The sequence below is a fragment of the Octopus bimaculoides genome, chromosome 2 (assembly GCF_046866305.1).
Source record: "Octopus bimaculoides isolate indiv1 chromosome 2, ASM4686630v1, whole genome shotgun sequence".
In the NCBI taxonomy this organism is placed as follows: Eukaryota; Metazoa; Mollusca; class Cephalopoda; order Octopoda; family Octopodidae; genus Octopus; species Octopus bimaculoides.
The window spans coordinates 47,023,286-47,049,910 of record NC_142929.1 but is presented as its reverse complement, the minus strand read 5'-3'; the positions used below and the strand labels follow the sequence as shown (position 1 = coordinate 47,049,910).

The following is a 26,625-nucleotide window of genomic DNA, read 5'->3' as shown; positions in this document are numbered from 1 at the left end:
AACAAAAACAGGAGATTAGGTACCTAAAGCTGAAAGTTATGGAGTGATTAGGGGAAGATCTTTATCAAGCTGCGTGTGTGGGAGAGAGAGAGAGGGAGAGAGAGAGAGAGAGAGAGAGAGAGAGAGAGAGAACAATGGCTGATTTCATTCACTGATAAGCTTAAAGTGATAATCATCATCTCACATACAATAAACATACACGTTTTTCAACTTCAGTCTAGGAGGGCTTAAAAAGGCTTCGAACACAACCCATCAGATTTAAGGAATTAAAAAAAAACAACAACAATCAACAACAACATACTTGTGATATCAAAATGCACATAGAATCTGCACAAAGAGAAAGTATAACCTAGACAGACATAGAATTTCGTAGGGAGTACAATAACACCTTTCTCTTTCTCTAGATCCTTCCCTTACAATTTCCATTGTTTTTCTCCCTCTTTGTCAATTTATAAATTTTTTTTGTCCCCTAATGGCAGGGAATTCTGTTTTTAGCAAGCTTAGCTACTTACATACCTTAATCTTTGGCACAAATATTTTATCATTATAATTGGTTACCCCTTTCTCCAGCCAACTCTTAAAGGTTTTGACCAGAAAGGAGACTTCAAGAAAAAAATTTGGGGGTTGTAGTAGGGCTACATGAACCTTGTAATCCAGTACCTTAAAAAAAAAATCACAAAAATTGTAGCAATGATTTACTATATTTTTGGGTGTCTAAGGTAATAAATGGGAATACAAACAGGCATAGAATGTGTGTGTGTGTGTGAGGCATGCATGTGTATAAGAGCTGCTACTAAGCTCTCACCTATACAAACTTGAAGCAGACACTGTACACTTCATGCCTAGGGTATTATAAAAGAGTTAGGCTGTTGGCTGTGTGATTGTATTTATTATATACATGTGTGAATATATATGTATGTGTATACATACATGTATAAAATCAATAACGTGAAATTCGGAGAGACACTTGCAAAATTATTCAGGCCTCAATAAAACCTAATGTGTCATTTTGCTTTTAATTTCAAATTTTGGCACAACGCCAGCAATTTCAGGGGAGGGTGTAAGTTGATTACATCGATCCCAATGCTCAACTGGTACTTATTTTATCGACCTTAAAAAGGACGAAAGGCAAAGTTGAACACAGCAGAATTTGAACTCAGAATGTAAAGCGAATGAAATGCATTTTGCCTGGTGTGCTAATTCTGCCAGCTCGCCGCCTTGTTTTGTGTTTCAATATTGAGTATTCTTTTCTCCATTTTATTTGCCCTTGTTGCATATATGTGTGTGTGTGTGTGTGTATGTGTTAAGTATATGATAGAAATAAATACATACTTGAATGAATACTTTTGTTCAATATAATTTTCAACCTAAAATTAAATAAGTTTTAAATCAAGTGGAGGAAGAGGAAGACAAAAAGAGGAAGAGAGAGGGAATGAAAGAGAGAAAGAGAGTCAAGCAAAAATGCACAGTAGTCATGAACAAATCAAAGGCAATGCCTTGAAAAAATACAGGTTGTCTAACACGAAGATATTATTATGCAGTGGACGGCTTTAAACAATTAGTTCTTTATTGCTAGTTGACAAGAGGTGTTTATTGTTTGTTCGTCTCTCTTTTTTTTTCTTTTAATTTATTCAAAGAAAGTAAAAGATAAAAAAAAAATGTAAAAAGAACTTAAAAAGGAAAGATTTGTCTGTAGAATGACACATGATATATGAAGATGTTAGTAATGATTGATTTGGCAGCAATCATATTCTAATACAGTTCTTTTGTTCAGTGTTATGATTATGAAGATATATAAATATATATATAAATGTGTATATATACATATACATATATATATATTTATATATGTGTGTAGTGATGTACTACTGGAGATAAAAAAAAAAATCAGAATGAAGTTGTTGTTGTTGTGTTTTATTCCTCTGGCAAACTTGCTTCATGGCTTCATCTTCACCAGTGGGATATTTTTGGTCGATAGGCATTTGTCGCAGACCCATTCTGCATAGACCTCTGCCCTTAGCAGGTGATAAGCGTCCTCTGTCAAACCAGTGCAGATGCGATGGAACCAGAAGTTACAGCCGCTCTCACAGAGAATGGCCTGGTCACTGTCGTGAACCTCTTTATGACAGGTGCCGCAAGGGTAGATGGGCGGGGCATTAGGGTTGGCAGGATTAAAGACCATCGACTTGTTTCGCGGGTAGACCTTCTCAGAGGGGCCGGATGGTGGCCCAACAGGTTGGGCATGTGCCATCATTTGTTTGTTCGGCATGTTCAGAGATGGTATTGGTTGGTCATCAAACGGATTCTGTGCAAAGATTGTGTTGGTCTTTGCACAGCTACCCGGATTGGGTGGCACTGGAGGGGGAGGAATCAACTCGGGTATTGTGGGGCTCGGCTAGAAAAAGAAAAAAAGAAAAGAAAACAAAGAATATTAAAAATACTCATTCTCATAGATACACAGTAAAAAGACATAATCAAACATTAAAAACAAATGTATACAATGGCTTACCTGTAACATATACAAGATAATTTTTAAAAATCACATGCATATACACATACATGGACACAGATAAGTAGCATGTCATAGAATATATGAATAAATCAATAATTAAACCTTACAACCAATGATGGCACTGGAGTTGATGATATTTGTTAGACTGAAATAGTGATTGCTTAATTATTAGACCTGCTTGTTCACTTTACAAGTTATAACGCTAAAACTATTTTCAAGTCAAGCTTAATAAATATCTTGTATGAAATCAATTCATAGTTTAAGAAGTTTGCTTTACAGTGGCATGCTTCCACTTTTGACTGCATTATTCCAACATTCTGGGCAAGTTTTTGCTTTGGTACATGGAATGAAGAAAGATCAAGGCTTTTTGGGGTTTCTGCAATGCAAATGACATTAACCATTTACAGTACTAACATCTGATAGCTCTGCAATTTTCTGAGCACCTACCAATCAAGTGAACATATTAGCCAGACAGACTTCAGATTCACTCTAAAATAAGAGCCAGATGGTTGGGAATATTCAAGTCTCTATTAAAGTAAGTTTATGTAGCATCAACTGGTGACATCAGAGTTAAAGGGGAACACAAGAAACATGAAACAATCAAGATGAAGAATGTTATGAAAGCTGAAAGATCACTCAGCCAAGCAAAGGAGTACCAGGTGACATGTATGTCAAGAAGAATATGGAAATCTACAACACAAGGCGACTGGGAGTTTCAACGGAGATAACTTTATGTGGTCCACAAATCAGATCTGGGGATAGAACTGAGTGGAAGGTGACACAGTGGTGGAGTGGTATAGTAGATAATCATTAAAGCTAAAAGACAGGCCTTGAGAGAATGAACGAAAGGTGCAAGCAAGAAACAATACTAGGTAGCTGGATGAGATGGTAGATAGATGTCAGTTATATGAAGCTCAGAGAGAAGCTGAAAGAGGTTTGTCAATGTTCTGCATTAAGAGGATTGGAAATATAAGATGTAGGAGATCGCATGCTTGTATGAAACAGGATGTTGTCGGTAAGAGGTGAGTGCATAAAGATAGTGGCACATACATCTTCACTGATATTGGGAAGAGACATGAAAATGTTACAATGAAAGGTAAACTGCATGAGAATAATGAATGAGAATCAGGATCTAGTTTGACTGGATTCAGAGGGATTCACTATTGAAGTTGACAGCCATAAAGTCAAAATAGCTGTAAATCTTTTAGCAATTAAACTGGCCATATCCAGTCCAAATATTCTATCAATTTTATGTTTAAACTGACCAGATCCAGCCTCTTACAGTTACCCTACAATGTCATTTTAAAAATATACAATCACATCACAAAAATCTCAGAGCTACAATATAACGCTGGATTAATTCAAAATAATGTGAATTACATTTGACAGAGTAATCTGAATGCTAAAAGGTTAAGGATATGAAGGGACAGATTGTAACTGGATAATCATAGGTAGTTGCTGACATGGAGTAAACATCTGGTGATGTAAGATACATACTAGTCACTTGAATAGTCAATCAGGTGGTACAGGAATGAGTCTTTCTTGTAAGGTTGCATCATCAACCCTTTTACTGCAGAAAGCAGATATATCGACTAAAAATTTTATTACCTTTAACTGTAGGAAAGCAGTTTTATTTACATAGCAATCTATCTTTTGTTGAGAAATGTCATGTTTGAAACTATTTTCTGTAGAAATATGTTGAGTTTGGTGAAGCAACATGACTTGCAGAAAATAACCAATTCTATCTTTTGGTAGGTCATCTTATCTTTTACATGTTTCAGCCATTTGACTGTGGCCATGCTGGAAAACTGTCTTGAAGGGTTTTAGCCAAACAAATTGACCCTAGATTTATTTTTTTTAAGCCTAGTACTTATTCTATCAGACTCTTTTGCTGAACTGCAAGGTTACAGGGACTTAAACACACTAACAGCAGTTGTCAAGTGGTGATGAAGGATAAAGACACACACACACACATATAAATATAACAGGCTTCTTTCAGTTTCCATCTACTCGCAAGTCTTTGGTTGGCCTAAAGCTATAGTTGAAAACACCTGTCCAAGGTGCCATGCAGCGGGACTGAATCAGGAACTATGTGGTTGGGAAGCAAGATTTTTACCACACAGCCATACCTGCAACATCATTACTGAAATAACCACAGAATTTAATATTGCGGTTAAAATGATTACTACAACTACAACTACTACGACAACTACTACAGGGGCAAAAGAAACACTCCACTAAAAAGCAATCACAGAGCTATCAAATTAATCATCTGTTTATTAAGGGATAACTTGAGGATAAATGACAACAACTACCAAAGCACGTAACTCTCACAGAGTACAATGGTCTACCAAAGTGTAAGAAAAGTGTGTTCCACTGAGTTGCAGTGTTGAACGCAATACAATCTCATTAGATGGATATTACTAATCTTATCTATGAAACATTAGCGCAGTTCCCTCGAATGATGTAAACTTCAGGCCATGGAAACTCATGCAATCAACAACAGGTGAATTCCTTGAGGAACACATGCATACACACAAAATGCTAATTCGAATGTGTATTTTTTTTTTTTCTTTTTGAGGGTGAGTGGAACTTAGTTCTTTTCTTTCTCTGTCACACTGGAAGAAAGCAACAGCTATGGTGAATGAGATAAAAAAAAAAACAGAGAAAGAAAATATCATAAAGAGTGGTAGTGTAGATAGATAGACAGGTGGGAGATTAGTGGGTACTGTCTCACAGTCAGCAGCTTTTAAGACAATCAGTAAAATATAGGAAGGGATAATAATAATAAAAAACAAACAAAACAAGAGTGGGAGAGGAAGAGAGACTGTGCTAGTAAAAGAGGAGAGATGGAAAGTAAAGATAAAACTTTACAACAGAGGAGGGAACTTTAAGAGATAATACAACAAAATAACAGAGGTACAGTGGGTGAAGGGGCATGGCTCAGTGGTTAGAGCATCAGGATCACAATCACAAGGTAGTGAGTCTGGTTCCAAGACAGGGATGTGTGTTGTGTTGTAAGATCCTTTATTTCATGTTGTAATCCCATGGTCATTCATGACCAAAGGGGGTCTTTTTACAGTTAGTGAGCAAACTGTATTTAGGATGAGAGAGAGAGAGAGAGAAACCTAAAAGATACTGAAATCAGGTAATGATACACTGAAAAATGAAGAGGAGTAGAGGCTAAATTTTGAAGGGATACATGTGTGTGTGTGTGTGTTTGTGTTTTCATATATACATATATATATCACTCACTCTCCTCCTGATTGCTGATGAGATGGATGAGTTCAATGTACCCAACGAAACTTTACGCCATATGAAACCAAGTAAAAAAAAAAACAAAAGAATGTATATATATATATATATATATATGACTCTTACCAAATGTGTTGAGTGTCTCTTTTGTTTGTTTACTGATTTGTGCACGCACACACACACACATAAATATATTCCAAGAGAGTTAGAGGTTGTGAATCCAACCAACTAAGGGATAATATCTATCCAATATACTACTGGTAGAATACCTAATTATTAGTATAGCGAGATATATATAGAGGGAAAGATAGACAGATGGTACAAGAACAAATGTAACTGATCCCAGCATCTGAAGATCCCTTCTCACCACTCAATGGTTGTTATATCTTTTTGATAACATAATAGGTTAGATAGAATGATTGTCTATATTACAATAACCAATAATATGTTGTGCATGTAAAGTAATATTACGATCATTAAATTAGCATTAGCTTATCTCACTCTTTCTCATGGAACCCCTAGGAACCTTTTGCGGAAACCTAGGGTTCTGGGAAACCCCGGTTGAGAAACGCTGCTCCAACACTGAGCCACCATACAAAAGTTACCTCAAAAGTGAATGGTAAAATGATGATGATATTGACGACAACAAAACCCAAAAGGTCTAAATGTCCATAGTCGTAGACTTTATCAACTCGTACAAAGTAACAAGGAAGAAGCAATTAATAAATTTGGTTTAGAACTCAAGCAGAGAATATTATTCTAAAAATACAAAAAGAAAAATGCATTTGTGCTGGTGTTGCGTAAATGCACCTGTGCCAATGGATGAGTGGCAAGAGGTGGGAGAGAATGAAGGGATGGATATTGAGTGTGGGGACAGCGGCTAAAGAGAGAGAGGGGGGAGGGAGAGAAAGAAAGGGCAGAGGAAAGAGAATTTGTGATGAAGGAAGCAAGGAAACAGGGAAGGGGATAAAAAAAAATAGGAGGGAAAAAGGAGACTGATGTAAAGTGGTTGGTGTTAGGAAGGGCATCCAGTCATAGAAACTTTGTCAAAACAGCCAATTAGAGCCTGGACATCTCTCCGGCTGATCAGCTCCTGTCAAACCATCCAACCCATACCAGCATGGAAAATGGATGTTAAACGATGATGATAATGATGATGATGATGATGAAAACAGTAAAAATAATACCTGTGACATATGTATATTCAGTGTTAGATCAATCAACTTTGCCCCTTCAATAGAAATTAGTAGTCGTGTGTGCCAATGTAAAATTGGCTATTATTAACTGAAGTCTCTTGGTTAATGTTAGGTTTAATGTGAGTTTATGTGAGTAATATTATTACATTAGATTTTTATGTAAAGAATAGATTATCCTCAATTCCTGAAGCTAAATCTATCTCCCAATGTCTGATGCATTGCTTTATTTGATCAGCTTCATTGGTAGGATTGCTTCATCATCATCGTCACTTAACGTCCGTTTTCCATGCTGGCATGGGTTGGACGGTTTGACTGGGGACTGGCAAGCCAGTAGGTTGCACCAGACTCCACTTTGATCTGGTAAGGCTTCTACAGCTGGATGCCCTTCCTAATGCCAACCACTCCAAGAGTGTAGTGGGTACTTTTTACGTGCCACCGGCACAGGAGCCAGTCAGGTGGCACTGGCATCAACCACGTTCAGACGGTGGTTTTTACGTGCCACCGGCACAGGAGCCAGTGGCGGGGGTGGGATTCATTTGGATTAAAAGGTATACACAGGATAATATGAAGAAAAGCATGATTGAGATGGGTAGTGGCAAGAGGCACAAGAGAATGAAGAGATCGATATTGAGTGAGGGGACAGCGGCTAAGGAGGAAGAGAAAGAAAAGGCAGAGAAAAGAGAATTAGTGAAGAAGGAAGCAAGGTAAATGAAATAGGAAGGGGACAAAAAAATATAGGAGGAGAGAAAAAGGAAACTATAAACAAGAAAGATAAGAAATTAAGGAAAGTAGAAGCTTAAGCAATTCTTTTTTTCTTTTAATGGTTTCAGTCATTGGGCTGTGGCCATGCTGGAGTTTTAGCTGATCACATTAACCACATTAACATTTATTTCATCAGGTGGCAAATTGGCAGAACAGTTAGCATGTCAGGCAAAATGCTTAGTGGCATTTTGTCCGTCTCTATGTTCCGAGTTCAAATTCCACTGTGGTTAATCTTGCCTTTCATTCTTCTGGGGTTGATAAAATAAGTACCAGCTGAGCACTGGGGTCGACGTAATAGGCTTATGCCCTCTCTGGAATTGCTGGCCTTGTGCCAAAATTTGAAACCAACCTTATTTAAGCTCAACACTGCGAGCTGGCAGAATCGTTAGCACACTAGGCAAAATACTTAGTGGCATTTTGTCCGTCTGTATGTTCTGAGTGCAAACCCTGCTGTGGTCAACTTTGCCTTTCATTCTTTTGAGGGTTGATAAAATAAGTATCACTTGAGCAATGGGGTCGATGCAACTGACTTATCCCCTCCCCTGAACTTGCTGGCCTTGTGCCAAAATTTGAAGCCAATATTTATTTCATCAGTATCTATAGTCAAACCACTGAGAAATGGGACATAAAAGGACACAATTTACACAGTAACTCTGATTTGTTCTTATCCATTCTATAGTTATTGCTTGACTAAGGTCAAGCATGATGGGAGTAGATTCATGATCAAAGGCTTTCCCATCCATGACCATATTTTCTTTTTGTATATCAGATGTGTCTTCTCTTATCTAATCTGATGATTTGAGGGTGTGATGTTACTGAAATTCAGCTATTATTTCTAGTAAATCTGGCACAAAGGTTCCCTCATTAGCTTGTAACCATTCTATAGTCAATTTATCTCATTTTGGCTGAGAGCCCTGAGAGCTAATAAACTTGAGTTGACCATCAGACAATGAAATGGGAAGTGGGTGATTTTAACATGATAATCTCACCTGCTTGATTTAGCAATTGATGATATGATACAGGATACACCCTGTCTGAAAATAAAAGATTGGAAGTACCCATCTGAGCTAATGATATCATTGTAATATAATTAAAACTGTGATACCAGTTGCATACTTTTCTTTTTTGAGCCTTTAGCATTCAGATTTCTGTTAAATGTAATGCTTACTTATTCACATTGATATGAATTAGTCAAGTCTCATTTTGTAGCTTTGAGATTTCAATGAGGTGAATGTTTATCTTTAGAATAATATTGTAGGGTAAGTGTGAAAGGCCAGATCTGGTCAGTTTGAACATAAAACAAATAAATTTTTTTGCTCAGATATGACCGGGTTAAATGCTAAAGAATTAAGGCAGATTTGATTATTGAAATTAGACTGCTAATTCTAGTAGGTTACATGGTCCTAAGACTGTTTAATATGGGTAGATCTGTAGTTAAAGTACCACCATCACCATCACCACTATTATTAATAGTAAGCTGGTGCTTAAGACTCACTTGCCCAACATTAGTCAAAGAAGGGGAGATAATGCACGTAGGGTCTTTTCAGATGCACCAAAACCCAAAGGCTGCGAAGGACTGGCGTCCCGTCCAGCTGGGGGGAACACATACGCCATAGAAACCGGGCCCATGAGCTTGGATAGGCTTGATAAGGGCGCATAAAAAAAACAAAAGGACAAGACTAGATGGATGAAGTTTAGTAATGCTGTGGCAAGTTACATGAACAATATTTGGACAAGAATACTTGTTACAAGGTGATCGATCGTATTTAAATTAAAACCGTCCATAAAAATCACCAGAATGTTTTTTCTTTAACAAAGAAAAAAACAAAAAAAAAAAAAAAAAAATCTAGCCAGTGGAAAAGCAATATCTGTAACCTTTTATAGAGCTTCCAGGACAGCAGAGAAGTAACTACAACTCAAAGGTTGCTGTAGTAACATGAAACACACATATTCATATATCCTTAGACCAAAGGAGAAACCCCTTTAAATCATTGATTATTTTCAAAATTAACTAAAAACCATCAGAAGAGTATTTCATTAGAAATATGGTAATCAATTCATTTCTCTGATACTGGATCTAGTTGCAAATGGCTATAAAATATGTTTAATGAAAAACATTTTTTTAATCTAAAATTAAAAAGAAAAGCATGTTAGTTAATCTTTGTATTCATGGATCTAACAATTTAATCAAGATAATCCATGCTATCAGTCCAACACATACCAGCATGGAAAATAGACATTAAATGATGATGATGATAATTCCAGATGTATGAACTAAATCAGGTTCTCAGGCAGGGTCCACATCACCTTTGGAGGTTCATTTAAGATTTTGTTGTTAAAGTCTATGTGCAATAGTTGAGCGAGATGAGCGTGGCCGTTGCCAGTACCGCCTGACTGGCCTTCGTGCGGGTGACACGTAAAAGCACCCACTACACTCTCTGAGTGGTTGGCGTTAGGAAGGGCATTCAGCTGTAGAAACTCTGCCAAATCAGATTGGAGCCTGGTGTAGCCATCTGGTTTCACCAGTCCTCAGTCAAATCGTCCAACCCATGCTAGCATGGAAAGCGGACGTTAAACGACGACGACGAATACACAAAATATTTTTGCAATTTTTTATACAATTCCTAATAACATTTAACATTGAATGGCTTTGGCAGTCCAGTAGAGTTCTAAAAGGAATCAAAGGGATCCATAGGTAAAAAATGGTTGAGAACCACTGGACCAAACTAAAGCAAATTGCATGTGAAAGTTCTTGGTCAAGTGGTTAGACTGTCGAATTCACAACTGTAAGATTGTGAACCTGATTCCTGCAATGGGTGGCACACTGTGTTCTTAGGCAAGGCAATTCATTCACAGTGTGTGCTCCAGTCTACTGTGCTGAAGATAAGTCAGCATCAGAGTGGCAGCTCATATAGTATTAGCCCAAAATCTTTGATGGTTAAGGCATACAGGAGATGATGAAGGCAATTAGTTGTAGGCATGGCTGAGTGGTGAAGAGGTTTGTTGCACAACTACATGATTCTAGGTTTAAGCCAACTGTGCAACACATTGGCAACTGTCTTCAACCAAAGCCTTGAGTCAACCCAAAGCATTGTGAGTGAAAATAAGAGTTTGAAAACTGTGCAGAAGTTCCTCAGAGGGATCACAGCAATTCTTGGCTCTTTAGTTTCCTCCTGACTTAATCTACACCAATCATGGAGGCCCTTCAAAGATGAAGGGTGCCGCTCAGCCAAAGAAAACAAGAATGTGTGGTTAAGAAAAATGCCATTTACTGAATACAAACACCAATGATGTTTCTTTTGAACTTATTTCTTCCTTATTCTGTATTACCCCCAAAATGCAACTACACACTCAACCATATATATTCTTCTGTGACAAGAACTAAAAGATAACAAAAAGAAAACAACAGGCATGGCTGTGTGGTAAGAAGCTTGCTTCCTAACCACATGGTTCCATGTTCAGTTTCACTGTGTGGCACATTGGATAAGTGTCTTCTACTATAGTCTGTGGCTGACCAAAGCTTTGTGAGTGGATTTGTTAGACGGAAACTGAAAGAAGCCTGTTATATACATGTATGTACATGCACACGCATGCATGCATATGTATGTGTGTGTGTGTGTGTGTGAGTCTTTGTCCTCCACCACTGCTTGACAATTGGTGCTGACGTGTTTATGTCCCTGTAACAAGCATTGGGATTGATACATTTGACTAAAAATTCTTCAAGGTGGTGCCCCAGCATGGTTGCAGTATATTGGATGAAACAAGTAAAAGATAAAAGATCCTGTGTAAGTCAAAGGGGAGCTTGTAGGGGCTACAGTTTCACTCTGGTTTCATGGCATAAAGTACGACATTCCACTGGATGGGTTTGTCAGTCATTCAAATCCAGTTAATTTGTTATCTGTCTCAGAAAGCCAGATGAATTGAACATGCGTCTACTTCAAAGTAAACTGCCTAAATATCAAATGGAATTAAAAAAATGATATAAAATGCTTGTAGAGGATTTGAACACAAGACCTATGAGTTGGAAATCTGTTACTATATCTAGTTCACAAGCTTTCTTCCATCAATTTCTGTGTGTCATTACTACAAATCCTACCACCACTCTATTTCACTACAGCTTCTACTATCATATTTATTTCTAACATCTAAACCCATAAATCTACCAAATGCACTGCCATAGATTTTATTACTCATACAATTACCTGTTCTCCTTTTCATTCCAGCCAACATTTTTCCTTATGACTCACTAAACATCACTTCTTATCTTTCTTCACAATCTAGCCATTATTTTTACCAAATATCCCAGCACTCACATATACATTACAGATTCCGAGCCAACAAGGAAAGCTTCTATCATGGCCAAATTTCCTACAAAATGACACCATATCATTTAAAGTAAATAAATAAAAACAGGAGGGACAAAATGTGATCAAAACAGGAATGTTTCTGACAACAGGTCTATCAAGTATGATTAACTTTGGGTCAAACAACAACAATGTTATAGATTATAGCATACACTCAAAAACTTACCCCTATTCTAACTTAAATAAAGAAACTGGAACTGCATGAGAAAGACAGAGATGATAATTCTGTCTCAAGAGAAGTCTGTTGCCTTTCTTAGCAATTTTGTTTAAAATTCACGTCACTGATCTAACGACATGTTTTTTTATTGTTATTGTTGTTGCTATTATTATTATTATTTACTTTATTTATTTATATATTCTTTTGTCTGTATTAGTGTTGTTTTTATCTTTCTTTTGAGACTAATTCATCAGCCATTCCACATTCCGCGTGTTGTTTCAAACTAGCATAATTTCTAATGTGAAGTAGAGTGCCAGCTATCAGTTGCCAGAATTAGTTATGATGAAAGCAACAAAAGAAAGATACAAAACAAAATGGGAAAAAAAATTGCATAAAAATACAAAGAAAAAAAACAACACACATCTACATAAACACAGAAAAAATATTTAAAAAAAAAAGAATAACAAGTCAAGAATTTTGGAAAACAGTAATGACTTAAGAAAAAGGGAAGAAATATCATTTCACAGAGAAAGAAAAAAATTAATTAGAAAACCGTCTTTTATTAGATTATGGTGAAATAAACAATGAATTTCATTTCTGAAGAAATCAAAAGAAAACTACAAGTGAATAATTGTAACAAAGACTATTTAAGTAAAAAAAAAAACAAGAATATCTATAAAAAAAACAAAACAAAAACAAACAAAAATACTAATATGGTGCAATGGGCTGACAACTCAGTGGCTGAACATTAAATTTTGAGAATATAATAAGCATGCTGCAAGTAAATTTTACTGCTTAAAAGTAATTGAACTGCCATAGAGAGGAAACCCTTTGGATTGTTGTCGTGTAAATGAGAATCTCTAGCATTGGTTTGTCATCTTGGTCTTTATTTCATGTGAGATAACAGGACTGATAATGGTAACTGCCTATATCGGATTACATTTCTACCAATGTTACTTTGCAGAATATAAGTACTTCCCAAATAAACTGGTGCTAATATTTCAGCTAAACAACTCAAGGTAAAATAAATGACTCACAAAGGGATTTAAAATATCAAAGACAGAAAAACATAAGCCCTTCCCTTCATGTTTGACAGATGAAAGAAGAAAAAAATGCTGACTAGAGATATTCTTTTGGAACTAACACATTCTTGTAAATAAACTAGCATGAGAGAGTGAGTCCCTTCATGTGCAAGAAATAGCAACCAAATCACACTCAAACTACACCTATCATTTTGGAAAAGGAAGGAATCAAAGGGGTCCATAGATAAAAAAAAAAAAACGTTGAGAAATACCGTAGTAATGCATTTCTTAAAATAATGTAAATTGAGGCTAAGAAGGATCTAACAGTAACAGACAATGAATGCCACCTCTGGATAATGGTAACATGAACCTTTCTATAAACAAATCAGTCGCATCAACTGGCAACGAAGACTTATTGGGGCAAGCGAAAGCGAAATCGGGATGGCACCTGTACCCAGCGTCGCCTTTCTGGCACTTGTGCCTGTAGCATGTGTAAGGACTTTTGAGAGAGATCGTTGCCACTGCCCCTAGACTGGCTCTTGTGCGGGTGGCACATAAAATACACCATTTTGAGTGTGGCCGTTGCCAGTACCGCCTGAATAGCCTTCGTGACGGTGGCACGTAAAAGCACCCACTACACTCTGAGTGGTTGGCGTTAGGAAGAGCATCTAGCTGTAGAAACTCTGCCAAATCAGATTGGAGCCTGGTGTAGCCATCTGGTTTCACCAGTCCTCAGTCAAATCGTCCAACCCATGCTAGCATGGAAAGCAGACGTTAAACGACGACGATGATGATGATATATATATATATATATATATATATATGTATATGTATAGTGTTGTAAAGGGATTCATTTACTTAATTTAATCCTGTAAATAACAAAGAAAATATTAAGAGATGAGAAGCAAGCCCAAGTAGTTGAGTGAATACATCAATATCAGTGCTATGTGCATAAGTGAGCATGCGTACAAAGACATACCAGCATTTAGTGCACTATTAATATACAACACTGAGAAATGACAATGCATAATTTGAACTGGCTTGACTGTCAAATCAGAACCCCGTCCAATATTCCCACCGTTCCCATTGATCATTACTACAAAGCTAGATAAGAGCCTCTGAACAAAGAATTACAAGCATTGAATGTGTATGTGTGTGTGTGTGTTGTTGTCATCATTATCATTATTATTGTACATTTGCTGTTCCATACTTGCATGGGTCAGCTAGAATTTATTGGGGGAGATTTTCTACTGCCAAATGCCCTTCCTGTCACCAACCCTCATCAGTTTCCAAGCAAAGCAATGTTTCCCCATGACCAGACAGACTTTTCATAAAGGCACACATATACATCATGGGCTTCTTTCAGTTTCTTATTTCTTTATTGCCCACAAGGGGCTAAACATAAAGGGGACAAACAAGAACAGACAAAGGGATTAAGTCGATTACATCGACCCCAGTGCGTAACTGGTACTTGATTTATCGACCCCAAAAGGTTGAAAGGTAAAGTCGACCTCAGTGGAATTTGAACTCAGAACGCAGACGAAATACCGCTAAGCATTTCACCCAGCGTGCTAACGTTTCTGCCAGGCTTCTTTCAGTTTCTATCAACCAAGCTCACTCATAAGGTGCTTCACAGTGAGACTGAACCCAAGATCACATAATTTCACAGCTAGGAAAGAAGCTTCTTATTCTATATTGGTACAATAGAACTACTTATTTAATAAGTTACTTCCGTACAAAAGGTTTCCAATCATTCAAAGTTACTCAACAACAACAACAAATACTACAACATCAACTACAACAACAACAAGATGCCTATAAAGAACAATGTACAGATATGGTGAATATGAGCATGTAAAATGCATCTGGTTGAGACAATTTCAGATTCCTAAATACACTTTCTACAATAAATAATACATAAGTATCTAATGACTGATTAATGACATAACAGTGAGTAAAATATCTTCTATATACAGTGCAGGACTGGTTAAAGAAGTGACTGTTATTCAATGAACATTAAGGTCAGTTTGCCTAATATCTAAGTGTATTTGAAGGGTTTTGTCACGTGGCTTTCCTTAACAAAAATGACAAAGGTGCAGTGCTATCCAATAAAATATTTGTTACCTGGACCCTAGGGAGTAATAAAATCCCTAGTGAAAGCTGATCGTTTACATTTTTGTTTTAAGTGTTTTGATTATATATAAATATTGTTAACTGTTGGTACAACTTCTAACGGCAAGTCAGTTTGATGGGGACTAACAATATATTGGGCCGCTAAATACAGAAAAAAATAAAGAAAAGAAAAATAAACGATTATAACAATAAAAATAAAATTCTAAAGGGGGAAAAAATAACAAAAGAGAAACACATTATGCATACTGTTTCTTAAAATATGAAATTTATGTAAAAACAAAAAAATCTCAGTCTCTCAGCATCCACATTCTCTGGAAAAAAAAAAGAAAAAAAAAAGAAAGAAAGGAAAGGCAAGAAATCGAATCCTACTTTTCTCTAAAAGAATCTACACTAATATTTCTTTCTAATTCTGACACAAAGCCAGCAATTTTGAGAGTAGGTGGGAGTCAGCTATACTGACCCTTGTGCTCGACTAGTACTTATTTTATCAATCCTGAAAGGATGAAAGGCAAAGTCGACCTCAGTGGAATTTTAATTTTATCCAAATTCCATAGTCATTCTGTTAGTTCACTGTCTTAATCTGGAATATAATATGGAAGCATAACTACATATCTCTTAATAAATAAATAAGAATAAAAATCACCCCATTATTTGTAATAAAAAGTTGATCTAAAGTGTAATGAAGATCAATTTAAACAATTACTTAAGTGAGTTTTCTTGCAAGCCATCTATTACATACTCTCTTTATTCTTTTACTTGATTCAGTCTTTTGACTGTGGCCATGCTGGAGCACCACCTTTGGTCGAGCAAATCGACCCCAGGACTTATTCTTTGGAAACCTAGTACTTATTCTATCAATCTCTTTTGCCGAACCGCTAAGTTACAGGGACGTAAACACACCAGCATCGGTTGTCAAGCGATGTTGGGGGGACAAACACAGACACACAAACACATACATATATATATATATATATATATATATATATATATATATATATATATATATACACATATATACGACGGGCTTCTTTCAGTTTCCGTCTACCAAATCCACTAACAAGACTTTGGTCAGCCCGAGGCTATAGTAAAAGACACTTGCCTAAGATGCCATGCAGTGGGACTGAACCCGGAACCATGTGGTTGGTAAGCAAACTACTTAACACACAGCCACTCCTATGCCATGTAGAAACTTTTTCGTCATTATCTACCAAAAGGTGTAAATTCTAAAATGTTATAACTATTATAGGTGACGTAGTTGCTCTACAGTCTTACAAGAGTGAAGGCATGTGGCTTAGTGGTTAGGGGTATTCGGCTTACAGCTGTAAGGTCGTGAGTTCAATTCCTGGCAACACGTGTCCTTGAGCAAGGCACTTTATTTCACACTGCTTCAGCCCACTCCCCTGCTAAAAATGTGTAGTATTTGTATTTCAACAGACCGGACTTGTCACATTCTGTCATGCTGAATCTCCCCGAGAACTACGTTATGGGTACACATGTCTGTAGAGTGCTCAGCCACTTGCACATTAATTTCATGAGCAGGTTGTTCCATTGATTGGATTAACTGGAAACCTTGTCACTGTAATTGATGGAGTGCCAGTAATGTTTTGCAAAGAAGCCTCTACAAGGTAGCTTGAATTGTTAGAAATAGTAGTCAAACTTCACTCTTCTACCTTAAAAAAGTCAGGATGACCTTGGATGGAATACTTTGGATTCATGGCAAGAAATTCTAGTTAAAACAACCATTCTATTGGAAACTGATCGACCTGAGTAACTAGAGTAACTAGAACAGCAGACCCAATCTGGTTGGTCCCAAATGAGAAATTCATAAGTGGGGGTCATCCTTGACTTTATCTCATTAATTTGAGCAATTTTCAAAACTGCTCTAAAATCCTCAAGTTATTTTCCTACTTCCTTTTTACTAGTCTCTGTCACTGGACTGAGGTCATGCTGGGGCACCACTTTCAAGTTTATAATTGATTATAATGACTTTAGTCCTTAACCCATTCATGGCGTAATGTCCTGAAAACAGGATAGTGTGACTGTGTGGTAAGAACGTAGCAACGAGAAAAAATGCCACTAAGCATTTCATGCAGCATGCTAACAATTCTGCCAATGCTGTAATTCAGTACCAGGCAGTGACTCTCATGGATTAACTGGTTGCAAGTGTTAATATGTATGTGTTTTATCTTGATGTAAAAGATGAGCTACAGCAAATATTCTGTTCAATACCACAGATTTGCTTGATCTTAACCAGCAGAACATGTCCCTTAGTGGCTGACAAAATGTGCATCTATGATCATGAGCAGAAGTAGTGGGTAAGCATCATTGCCATGTGTGGAGAGGAATTCTTTGGGGCTTTATAATTTACCGTTTGAAACGTGGGTGTTTCGTTCATCGTTCCTAAATAACTTTTATTCAGGGACCTTTTGAGCAGGATGGGCTACTCAACCTGAAGAAAATTCTAACTGATGCCTACTCTTGTTTCCATGTGTGGGGCTTTATTCCACTGGTCTAAACTCTCACTATGTAGGAACTGAATATACTTGGGTCTGTGTATGTGCACTCAATGCCTGAAAAGTGGGTTAACTTGTTTTTAATAGGGAAGAATTTCAGAAAGTACCCCACATTTTATATGATATAGTATGCACATTTTATTTCTACAAGTGCAGACGTGGTTGTGAAGTAAGAAGTTTGTTTCCTAACCACATGGTTTCAGGTTCAGTTCCTTGTGTGACATCTTAGGAGAGTGTTTTCTATTATAGCCCCAAGCCAACCAAAGCCTTGTGAGTGGATGTGACAAATGGAAACTGAAAGACCATAGTGTGTGTGTGTGTGTGTGTGTATATTGTGCCAGTGGCACACTGAAAGTACCTAGAAAACACAGTAAAACGATTGCCATTAGGAAGGGCATCCAACTATGGAAACCAGACCAAAAAATCAGCACTGGTCATACCAGCCAACCCATGCCAGCACGGAAATCAGACATTAAAGGATGATGATGATGGTATGTGTGTGTGAGTTATACTTGTGTTTGTCTCCAACTACCACTCAACAACTGGTGCTTTGTTTGCTTATGTCTCTGTAACTAAGTGGTCTGGTAAAAAGGGAGATCAATAAGATAAGTACTAAGCTTTAAAAGACATAAGCACTTGGAGGAGGGTCAGTTTGTTTGACTAATGCTTTCAAGGCCATGGATCAGCATGGCTGCAATCCAATGACTGAAACAAATAAAAGATAAAAAGAAAAAGACAGAAAGAGGTTTTGAGAACAATATACACACACACTACAGTTGGCCTGGGGCTATAATAGAAAACACTCTCCTATGGTGCCACACACACACTATGGTCTTTCAGTTTCCATTTACCATATCAACTCACAAGGCTTTGGTTGGCCTGGGGCTATAAAAGAAAACACTCTCCTAAGGTGCCACACAGGGGACTGAACCCAGAACCATATGGTTAGGAAACAAACTTATTTCTTTATTGCCCACAAGGGGCTAAACATTGAGGGGACAAACAAGGACAGGCAGAAGGGTCAAGTTGATTACATCGACCCCAGTGCGTAACTGGTACTTAATTTATCGACCTCGTAAGGATGAAAGGCAAAGTCGACCTCGGCGGAATTTGAATTCAGAACGTAACGGCAGACGAAATACCGCTAAGCATTTCGCCCGACGTGCTAACGTTTCTGCCAGCTCGCTTCTTACCACACAGCCACTCCTGCACTTGTAGAAATAAAATGTGCAGTGAGGGTCAATATCCATTCAACTGTTAAAAATTTGTTAATATAGGACATAAGTCCATGCCACCGATACTCAAGCAGTGTTAATGCAGTCATGTAGAGACAAACAGATACATACACACACACACAAATATTAGACTTTGGTACAGTTCACAACTACCAAATTACACTCACAAGGTATTTGTCAGCTTAAGGTTAAAGTAGAAAATATTAACCCTGAGTGCCACACAATGGAATTGAACCCAAACTATATGGTTATAAAGAGAACTTCTTAACCACACAGCCATACAAGAGTTTAGTTCATCTAATCCATTTCAGTATCTGGATGGTAATTTATTCATCTTTGTTGTTGTTTAGACACAAGTTATTTTTGATAGAGTAGATGTGTGATGAAAGACATTCCAACAGTGACCATCCTGTATTTCATCTTTTTTTTTCTTTATTAAAAAAAAGGGTAAAGACCTTCTCTGGTCATGAATGACATGGGATTGCCCCTAGAAAGTTAGCCTCCAAGGCACAAGCCCGAGCAAGATTGTTTTGTGGAAGACCAGCTGTCGTCCATGCATACCAGCTTCCCATCTTCATGCCACTGATGCTATCCAAGAGAAAAGCAAAGGCTGATAAAGGTTGGAACCAGTGATGTCATAACTCATTTCTACAGCTGAGTGAATTGGAGCAAAGTGAAATAAAGTGTGTTGCTCAAGAACACAACGCACAATGCAGTCTAGGAATTGAACTCACTACCTCATGATTGTAAGGCTAACACTTTAACCACTGAGACATGCGTATTTTTTTTATTAGATATAGTATAACTAAGATGCACTATACTAGGTGCAGGAGTGGCTGTGTGGTAAGTAGCTTGCTTAACAACCACATGGTTCCGGGTTCAGTCCCATTGCGCGGCATCTTGGGCAAGTGTCTTCTACTATAGCCTCGAGCCGACCAAAGCCTCGTGAGTGGATTTGGTAGACGTGAACTTAAAAGAACCTCGTCATATATATGTATATATATGTGTGTGTGTGTGTGTGTGTGTATGTGTGTGTGTTTGTCCCCCTAGTATTGCTTAACAACATGCCAGTGTGTTTATGTTCCCGTCACTTCGATAGAATAAGTACTAGGCTTACAAAGAATAAGTCCCGGGGTCGATTTGCTATATCCAGTGTTATATTTCTCCTTTTTTTTTTTGCAGGATGAAAGATGAAACTTGAAGGAGATTTGGCAGCAATTTCTAGCAAGTCAGTTGAGCTGTAGAGGCTCGCTAGTTACTTAGTCGTAATTTACTTTATATTAACGCTGGGGAACTACAAACACAGACAGCTGAGGTAAACTTGAAACAGTTGACAAAGCCGAGAGAGAAACATTACCAGTATTTCCTGGTTGAGAGCCCCAAGAGCATTGTCTTTGTATTTTATAAATTCACTGTTCTGTTTTATTAGAACCAATACAAGCTTGTAATCATTTTAGTGGTGGCTATCAGAGTTTTATTGAGATAATGAGAGCAGACATTACAGCACTTAAATGTCCAAAGCTGTTTGTCTTCTTTTTCAGTAGGAGATCCCATTGTCCAAAAACAGAAGTTAAACCTGTAGTCAGGTGGTGTGTATTACTATACTATCATTATATTAAGCAACACCTTGAAGCACCGTTTTTGTTGTTCTTTAAACCTACGTAGGTCCTAATTAAGCAGAACTATGGTGAAAGGCAATCAAACTATGACCATCTGTCTTCTATTTTTCTTTTAAGGAAGAGTATATCCTGTACTAAACTCTACAATGTGTAATTTTTCTTAATGATGATATTTCGAAGATGATCATTTTCTGGGAGGTCAGACATTTTTCAGTCTTATTCTGACCTCGTCAGCTTTGACCATTATTTGCTGAAGTAATGATAAATGAATCACTCAATAACTATACATATTTTTGGTAAAGGGAAAGAGAACAATGTAGAAATTAAAGAAATCAAGAGATATATTAGTCTGCTGCTATCTTTTACAGTATGAAAAAAAGTAAAAAAAGCCTTTGCAAAGAAAAGAAGCAATGAAATGATAAATACAATTACAGAGATGGAGGAAAGCAAGGTGGCAAAGCAGGTGAAGTAAACAAAGTGATGACTATACCTGTGAGTTGATTGGTGTGGGTGTTGCATTCTGAAGCTTAAGTGCTCTTTGATTCCGGACATCAGCTGAAAAATAATAATAATAATAATAATAATGGTTTCAAATTTTGCCACAAGGGCAGAGGTTGAGTCAATTACATCAACCCTACTGTGTTTTCACCGGTACTTAATTTATTGACCCCGAAAGCATGAAAGGCAAAGTCTGGGGTTCTTTATGGTCATTCATGTGTGCAATCTGTATTAACATACATATTCTGTATATATTGTGTTTTACATAGGGGTTCATCATGTGCCCATCTGTATACACACATATGCACAAAATTCTTTCAGTTTCCATCTGCCAAATCCAGTCACAAGGTTTCAGTTAGCACAGAGGTTACAGAAAAAAGATTTTATCAAGGTGATCTTCAAGGAGACCTGAACCCAAGACCATATGGTTAGGAAGCAAGCTTCTTAATCACACAGCCACATAGTGGCCATGTTGGGGCACCACCTTGAAGGGTTTAGTCAAGGAAATCGCACCCCCAGTACTTATTTTTTTCCATAAACCTGGTACTTATTCTATTGGTCTCTTTTGCCACACTACTAATTAATGGGGACATAAACAAACCAACACCATGTTGTCAAATGGTAGTAGGGAGAAAACACACACTCGCATACACACACACACACACATATATGATTTGCTTCTTTCAGTTTCTGTCTATCAAATCCACTCACAAGGCTTTGGTTGGCCCGAGGCTAAAGTAGAAAACACTTGCCCAAGGTACCACACAAATGGGACTAAACTTGTAACCTTGTAGTTGTGAAACCAACATCTTACCACACAAATATGCCTGCACCTATACGTGTATGATTATACACATATATTTATTGATATTTTACAGTAAGTGAAACAAAGCCCTATTTGAATTCTCAGAGGAAACCTGACAGTTATAGACTCAAAATTCTTTCAACAGCGCTTACCAAAAATACAAAAATTACAAAAAAAGGAAACAGAAAAAGCAAACAAATACTTGATGCTAAAATGGAGATAAAAGCCACCCCTGCTCCAATCCTACAATCAAAATGGACAACAACAAAACACACACATGCATATATCTTCATTCTTAAAGGTAGACCGGATATTGCTTATAATAGTATGTTGGGAGAATACGAAATATATTAAAATCCTAAATGAAAGAATCACTTTATTGGTTAGAAATCTACCTAGTAATTGGTAATGTGAAGAATGAAGACAGAAGAATAGGTTAGAAAGAGGAGAAAGAGAGGAGAGAGAGGTGACTAGTTCTGAATGGCACTAATTTACCATTACGTTCCTTTTAACTGGTTTCTTTTGTTTGTTTGTTTTTCTGCTTTATATTTTTATTATTAAACTGATTTATTCATTCTGACTTCACACAAAAATACATTACCAATTTATACAATACACTTCTATTGTTGCCTGAATATCTCTAAAAAAAAGACCATAATATTTCTCAAACCATCAATAAAAAAAAAAAAAAACATTATTATTATTATTATTATTATTATTATTATTATTATTATTTTTATTACTATTATTATTATTATTATTATTATAAAAGCAATGGAGCTAGCAGAATCATTAGCACACTGGATGAAATGCTTAGCAGTATTCCTTTCAGTTGTTCTGAGTTCAAATCCCACTGAAATCTACTTTGTCTTTTAACTTTTTGAGGTTAATAAAGCAAGTACCGATTGAATACTGGAATCGATGTAACCGACTATCCACCATCTCCAAAATTTCAGGCCTTAAATTTCAGTTCTTAAATTATTATTATTACCCAGTTCCACTTACATAATGTGGATCAACCTGAAGCTATGTTAGAAGACACTTGTATGAGGTATGGCATAGAGAAATTGATCTCAAAATCATGTGATTTGTGAAACAAACTTCTTACCACACTACTAACTTTAGAGACTCCATGTTATGACCAGGATTAACAGCTATACCAAAATTTGCCCTAGATTCAATACAAAGGTAGCGTAATGATGTATCCAATGCTGTCCCTCCAACACTGCCTTGAGTGCTATATCATCTGTATGATGTGGTAAATATTCCATCAACATTGCCCAAATGATATAGGTATCATCTTTAAAATTCATCCAAAGCTTGGCCCCCGTGCTGTCCATTCACTACAGAAATCATGTTCATGTTGTATCATAACACTACAACAGAACTATTTCACCTTAACTGGCCCTGCTTTCTTCAACATCGTGCCAGCCCACATAAAGGAGAAAGTAATTTCACGGCATTCAAATAGTCCCTAGATGATTACCTCCCACAAACACCAGACAAACCACCCACATCCGGATATGTCTCTGAAAACAACAACTCTCTTCTCGAATGAACTATAGTGCTCAACAGCTGACTGTATCTCTTCCAGGTGGTGCTATCAAATTAGACATGGCCCGAGTCAACTTTGGCTGAAACTTATCTAAGTAATCTAAGTAATGTTCTTAATTTTGAAAGATTTTTTTCCTTAAAGAGCCAGTGCTTTTCTCGTGGTAAGAAGAGAGTGAAAGATAAACTTAACCATGAATAAAATACCAGTCTTAAGCAAGTAACATTCTGATATAAACTGGCAGAATCTAGCCTTCAGAGTTATATGAGCTGTAACGTAGAATAAAGTGTTTTACCAACAGTGGATTTGAACTTATAACCTTATGAGCAAATAACCCAATGTATTATTCACTACTATATTACCTCTATAATGGTTTCAAATTTTGGCACAGGGCCAGCAGTTTTTGAGGGGAGTTTTGAGCATAGCCAGTGAGCTTGTTAAAAAATATTTATTAGTGACTGAGGCAGTATTAACACCAAGAGGTAGCATTTATCCCCACTAAAATGTGGATGTTCAGTTCATTGGACAAAATGGTCATGAATTATATGATGCAAAAATAAGTAAAACTTGTATTAGTCACAGTTAGAACACCTTTGAGCATAGGCCTGCTTAATAGAGGCTAAGTTGAGGCTAAAAAAACTACAACTACACTATAACAGTAGATAGATAAAGAAGCAAGATGAGGTTAATAAAGGCAAGTTATCATTTCCTAATGTAATAATGCTTATTTATTCACATTGATTTTGAATTAATCTTGCATTATCTTGTAGCTTTGAGATTCAACGAAGTGATTGTATATTTTTACAATGACATTGTTAGGTGAGGCCAGAGCCAGACAGTTTGAACATAAAACAGATAGAAAATTTGGGGCCTGATACAACTGGTTTAAATGTTAAAGCCTTAATTCAGTTTTCTTTTACTTTCTAAATTATATAGTACATATATATCTTTGCTACAGAGGTGGAAGATATAAACTAGTTAGTTTGAAGAAATTACACAGTAAGAGATCCTCCTGATATTTACCACTTTAAAAAATATTAAGTACCATCCAAAATTGTGAAGGAGGGTTCAAAATTTAGACAAATAAACAAGAGAGGAACTGAGAAGACTGGAAAAAGAAAGAAAACCTAAAAGCACTTCTTAACATCACTAATAAACTGAGAATTTCAATGATTTTGAAAAAGAAAAAAAAAAAAAGGAACCATGTAAAACAAAAATAAAGAAAAAATGAAAAAGAATAATTAAAATTCACAGATTTGAGAAACTTTCCAATATTTAGCGTGGAAGCAATTTACAAACTCTTGTGTCAATGCTAAATTGCTCTCAATATTTCAAGAAGAATTGAAATCGTGAATTCCCAGAAGGACAACATTCTTGATAACTGTTTCAGTTATTAGCCAATTATTAATGGTGCATGGGCAGACAATAATGATAATAATTGAATCTTCAAATGGAAAAACTGAACAAGTTTGTGCCGAGATTTTAGAATAAACATGCCGAGTGATTGCAAAGAATTATGAAGAGAAATTCAAAGAAAAGAAAAAGTAAAGAAATGAGAATGGGTCATTGTACTCAAGGTTACAAATTCAAATAGTTGTTGTTGTCATCAAGCATTTTATAGAATCTAAAAGGAAAATTCATATGGTCTTCTGAAGTATGGCTTCATTATATTAATACATGTAAAAATATACAAACTTCATCACATCATGAAAATGCATCTCTGAAAGAGATGTTATTCAAACATCATTAACAGGTTTTAATGAATCAAAATTTTACCATATTAATAAAGATTTTTCTCTCATATTTTAATGAGAGTCTTTTAAGCACTTTTTTTTTTTTTGCATCTATCACAATGGCATGATATTAAGGAACTAGACAGACTGTCACATGGTATCATTTAAAATCTTACGACAGATATGGAATTTTACACATAAGACTCATTTGGCACCACTCTCTCATAACCATGTTTACAATGAATTTTGGAAAATAATCAAATCTAGAGGGATTAAGTAAAATAAATAAAAAATTTTATTATTAAAGTGGTGTTTGCATAATATTTGAATTTAAACAAGGACTTTCCAAACTTTTCATATTAGGCAGTCTACTTTTTGGAAGTAAACATTTTTTTATGAAACATTAATTAAATTTTATCATTGCTTTTTTTGTTATTGTCGTCATTATAATGTTTGTTTTTCCATATTTGCATGAGTGAGACGAGAGTAAGTTGGGACAAATTTTTACAACTGGTACTGTTCCAGTCAGCAAAGACCACTGTTTCTAAGTGAGGTAATTTATCTTTGAGTCTACTGAACTAGTCCAGACATGCTTCATTGTGGACTGCAAACAAATATCACCATTAGGAAAGCCACTGTTTTCAATGAGACATAAAATAGAAAATCATGCACACAGACACATACCCATTTGCATTATGTGTATGTGTGTGTGTGTGTGTGTGTGTGTGTGTCTGTGTGTGTATATATATATATATATATATATATATATATATATATACACACATAAATATCTACATATGCATATATATATATACATGTATACACACACACACATGTATATACATATAACCGGCACTCTGGTGGTTATGACAGCGAGGGTTCCAGTTGACCCAATTTATGGAACAACCTGCTCATGAAATTAACACGCAAGTGGTTGAGCACTCCAGACATGTGTACTCTTAATGTAGTTCACAGAGATTCAGTGTGACACAATATGACAAGGCTGGCCCTATTGGATTACATTTTTGCCAGCTGAGTTGACTAGAGCAACATGAAGTAAAGTATCTTGCTGAAGGACACAACATACCATTAGGAATTAATCTCATAAATTTATGATTGTGAGTCGAATATCCTGACCACTAAACCATGTACCTTTCAACAAATAAACATACATATAAGTATACATATACTTATATACAAATATTCTATAATTATAAACATAATTATAATTAAGGGTCAGCTAATTGCGTCACCACATACTGAATTTAG

At 36.4% G+C, this 26,625-nt stretch overlaps 1 protein-coding gene across 1 annotated transcript in view; it reads right to left on the bottom strand.

Moving 5' to 3' along the window:
* Positions 1-1,270: 1,270 nt before the first annotated feature.
* LOC106875927 (pygopus homolog 2) overlaps positions 1,271-26,625 on the bottom strand; it is a 40,417-nt gene continuing 15,062 nt past the window's right edge. The window contains exons 2-3 of the mRNA XM_014924240.3: positions 21,259-21,323; positions 1,271-2,395 (exon numbers count right to left, since the gene is read on the bottom strand). Coding sequence (XP_014779726.1) covers positions 1,937-2,395; positions 21,259-21,323 — 524 coding nt within the window. The 3' untranslated portion in view covers positions 1,271-1,936. The remainder of the gene's footprint in view (positions 2,396-21,258; positions 21,324-26,625) is intronic.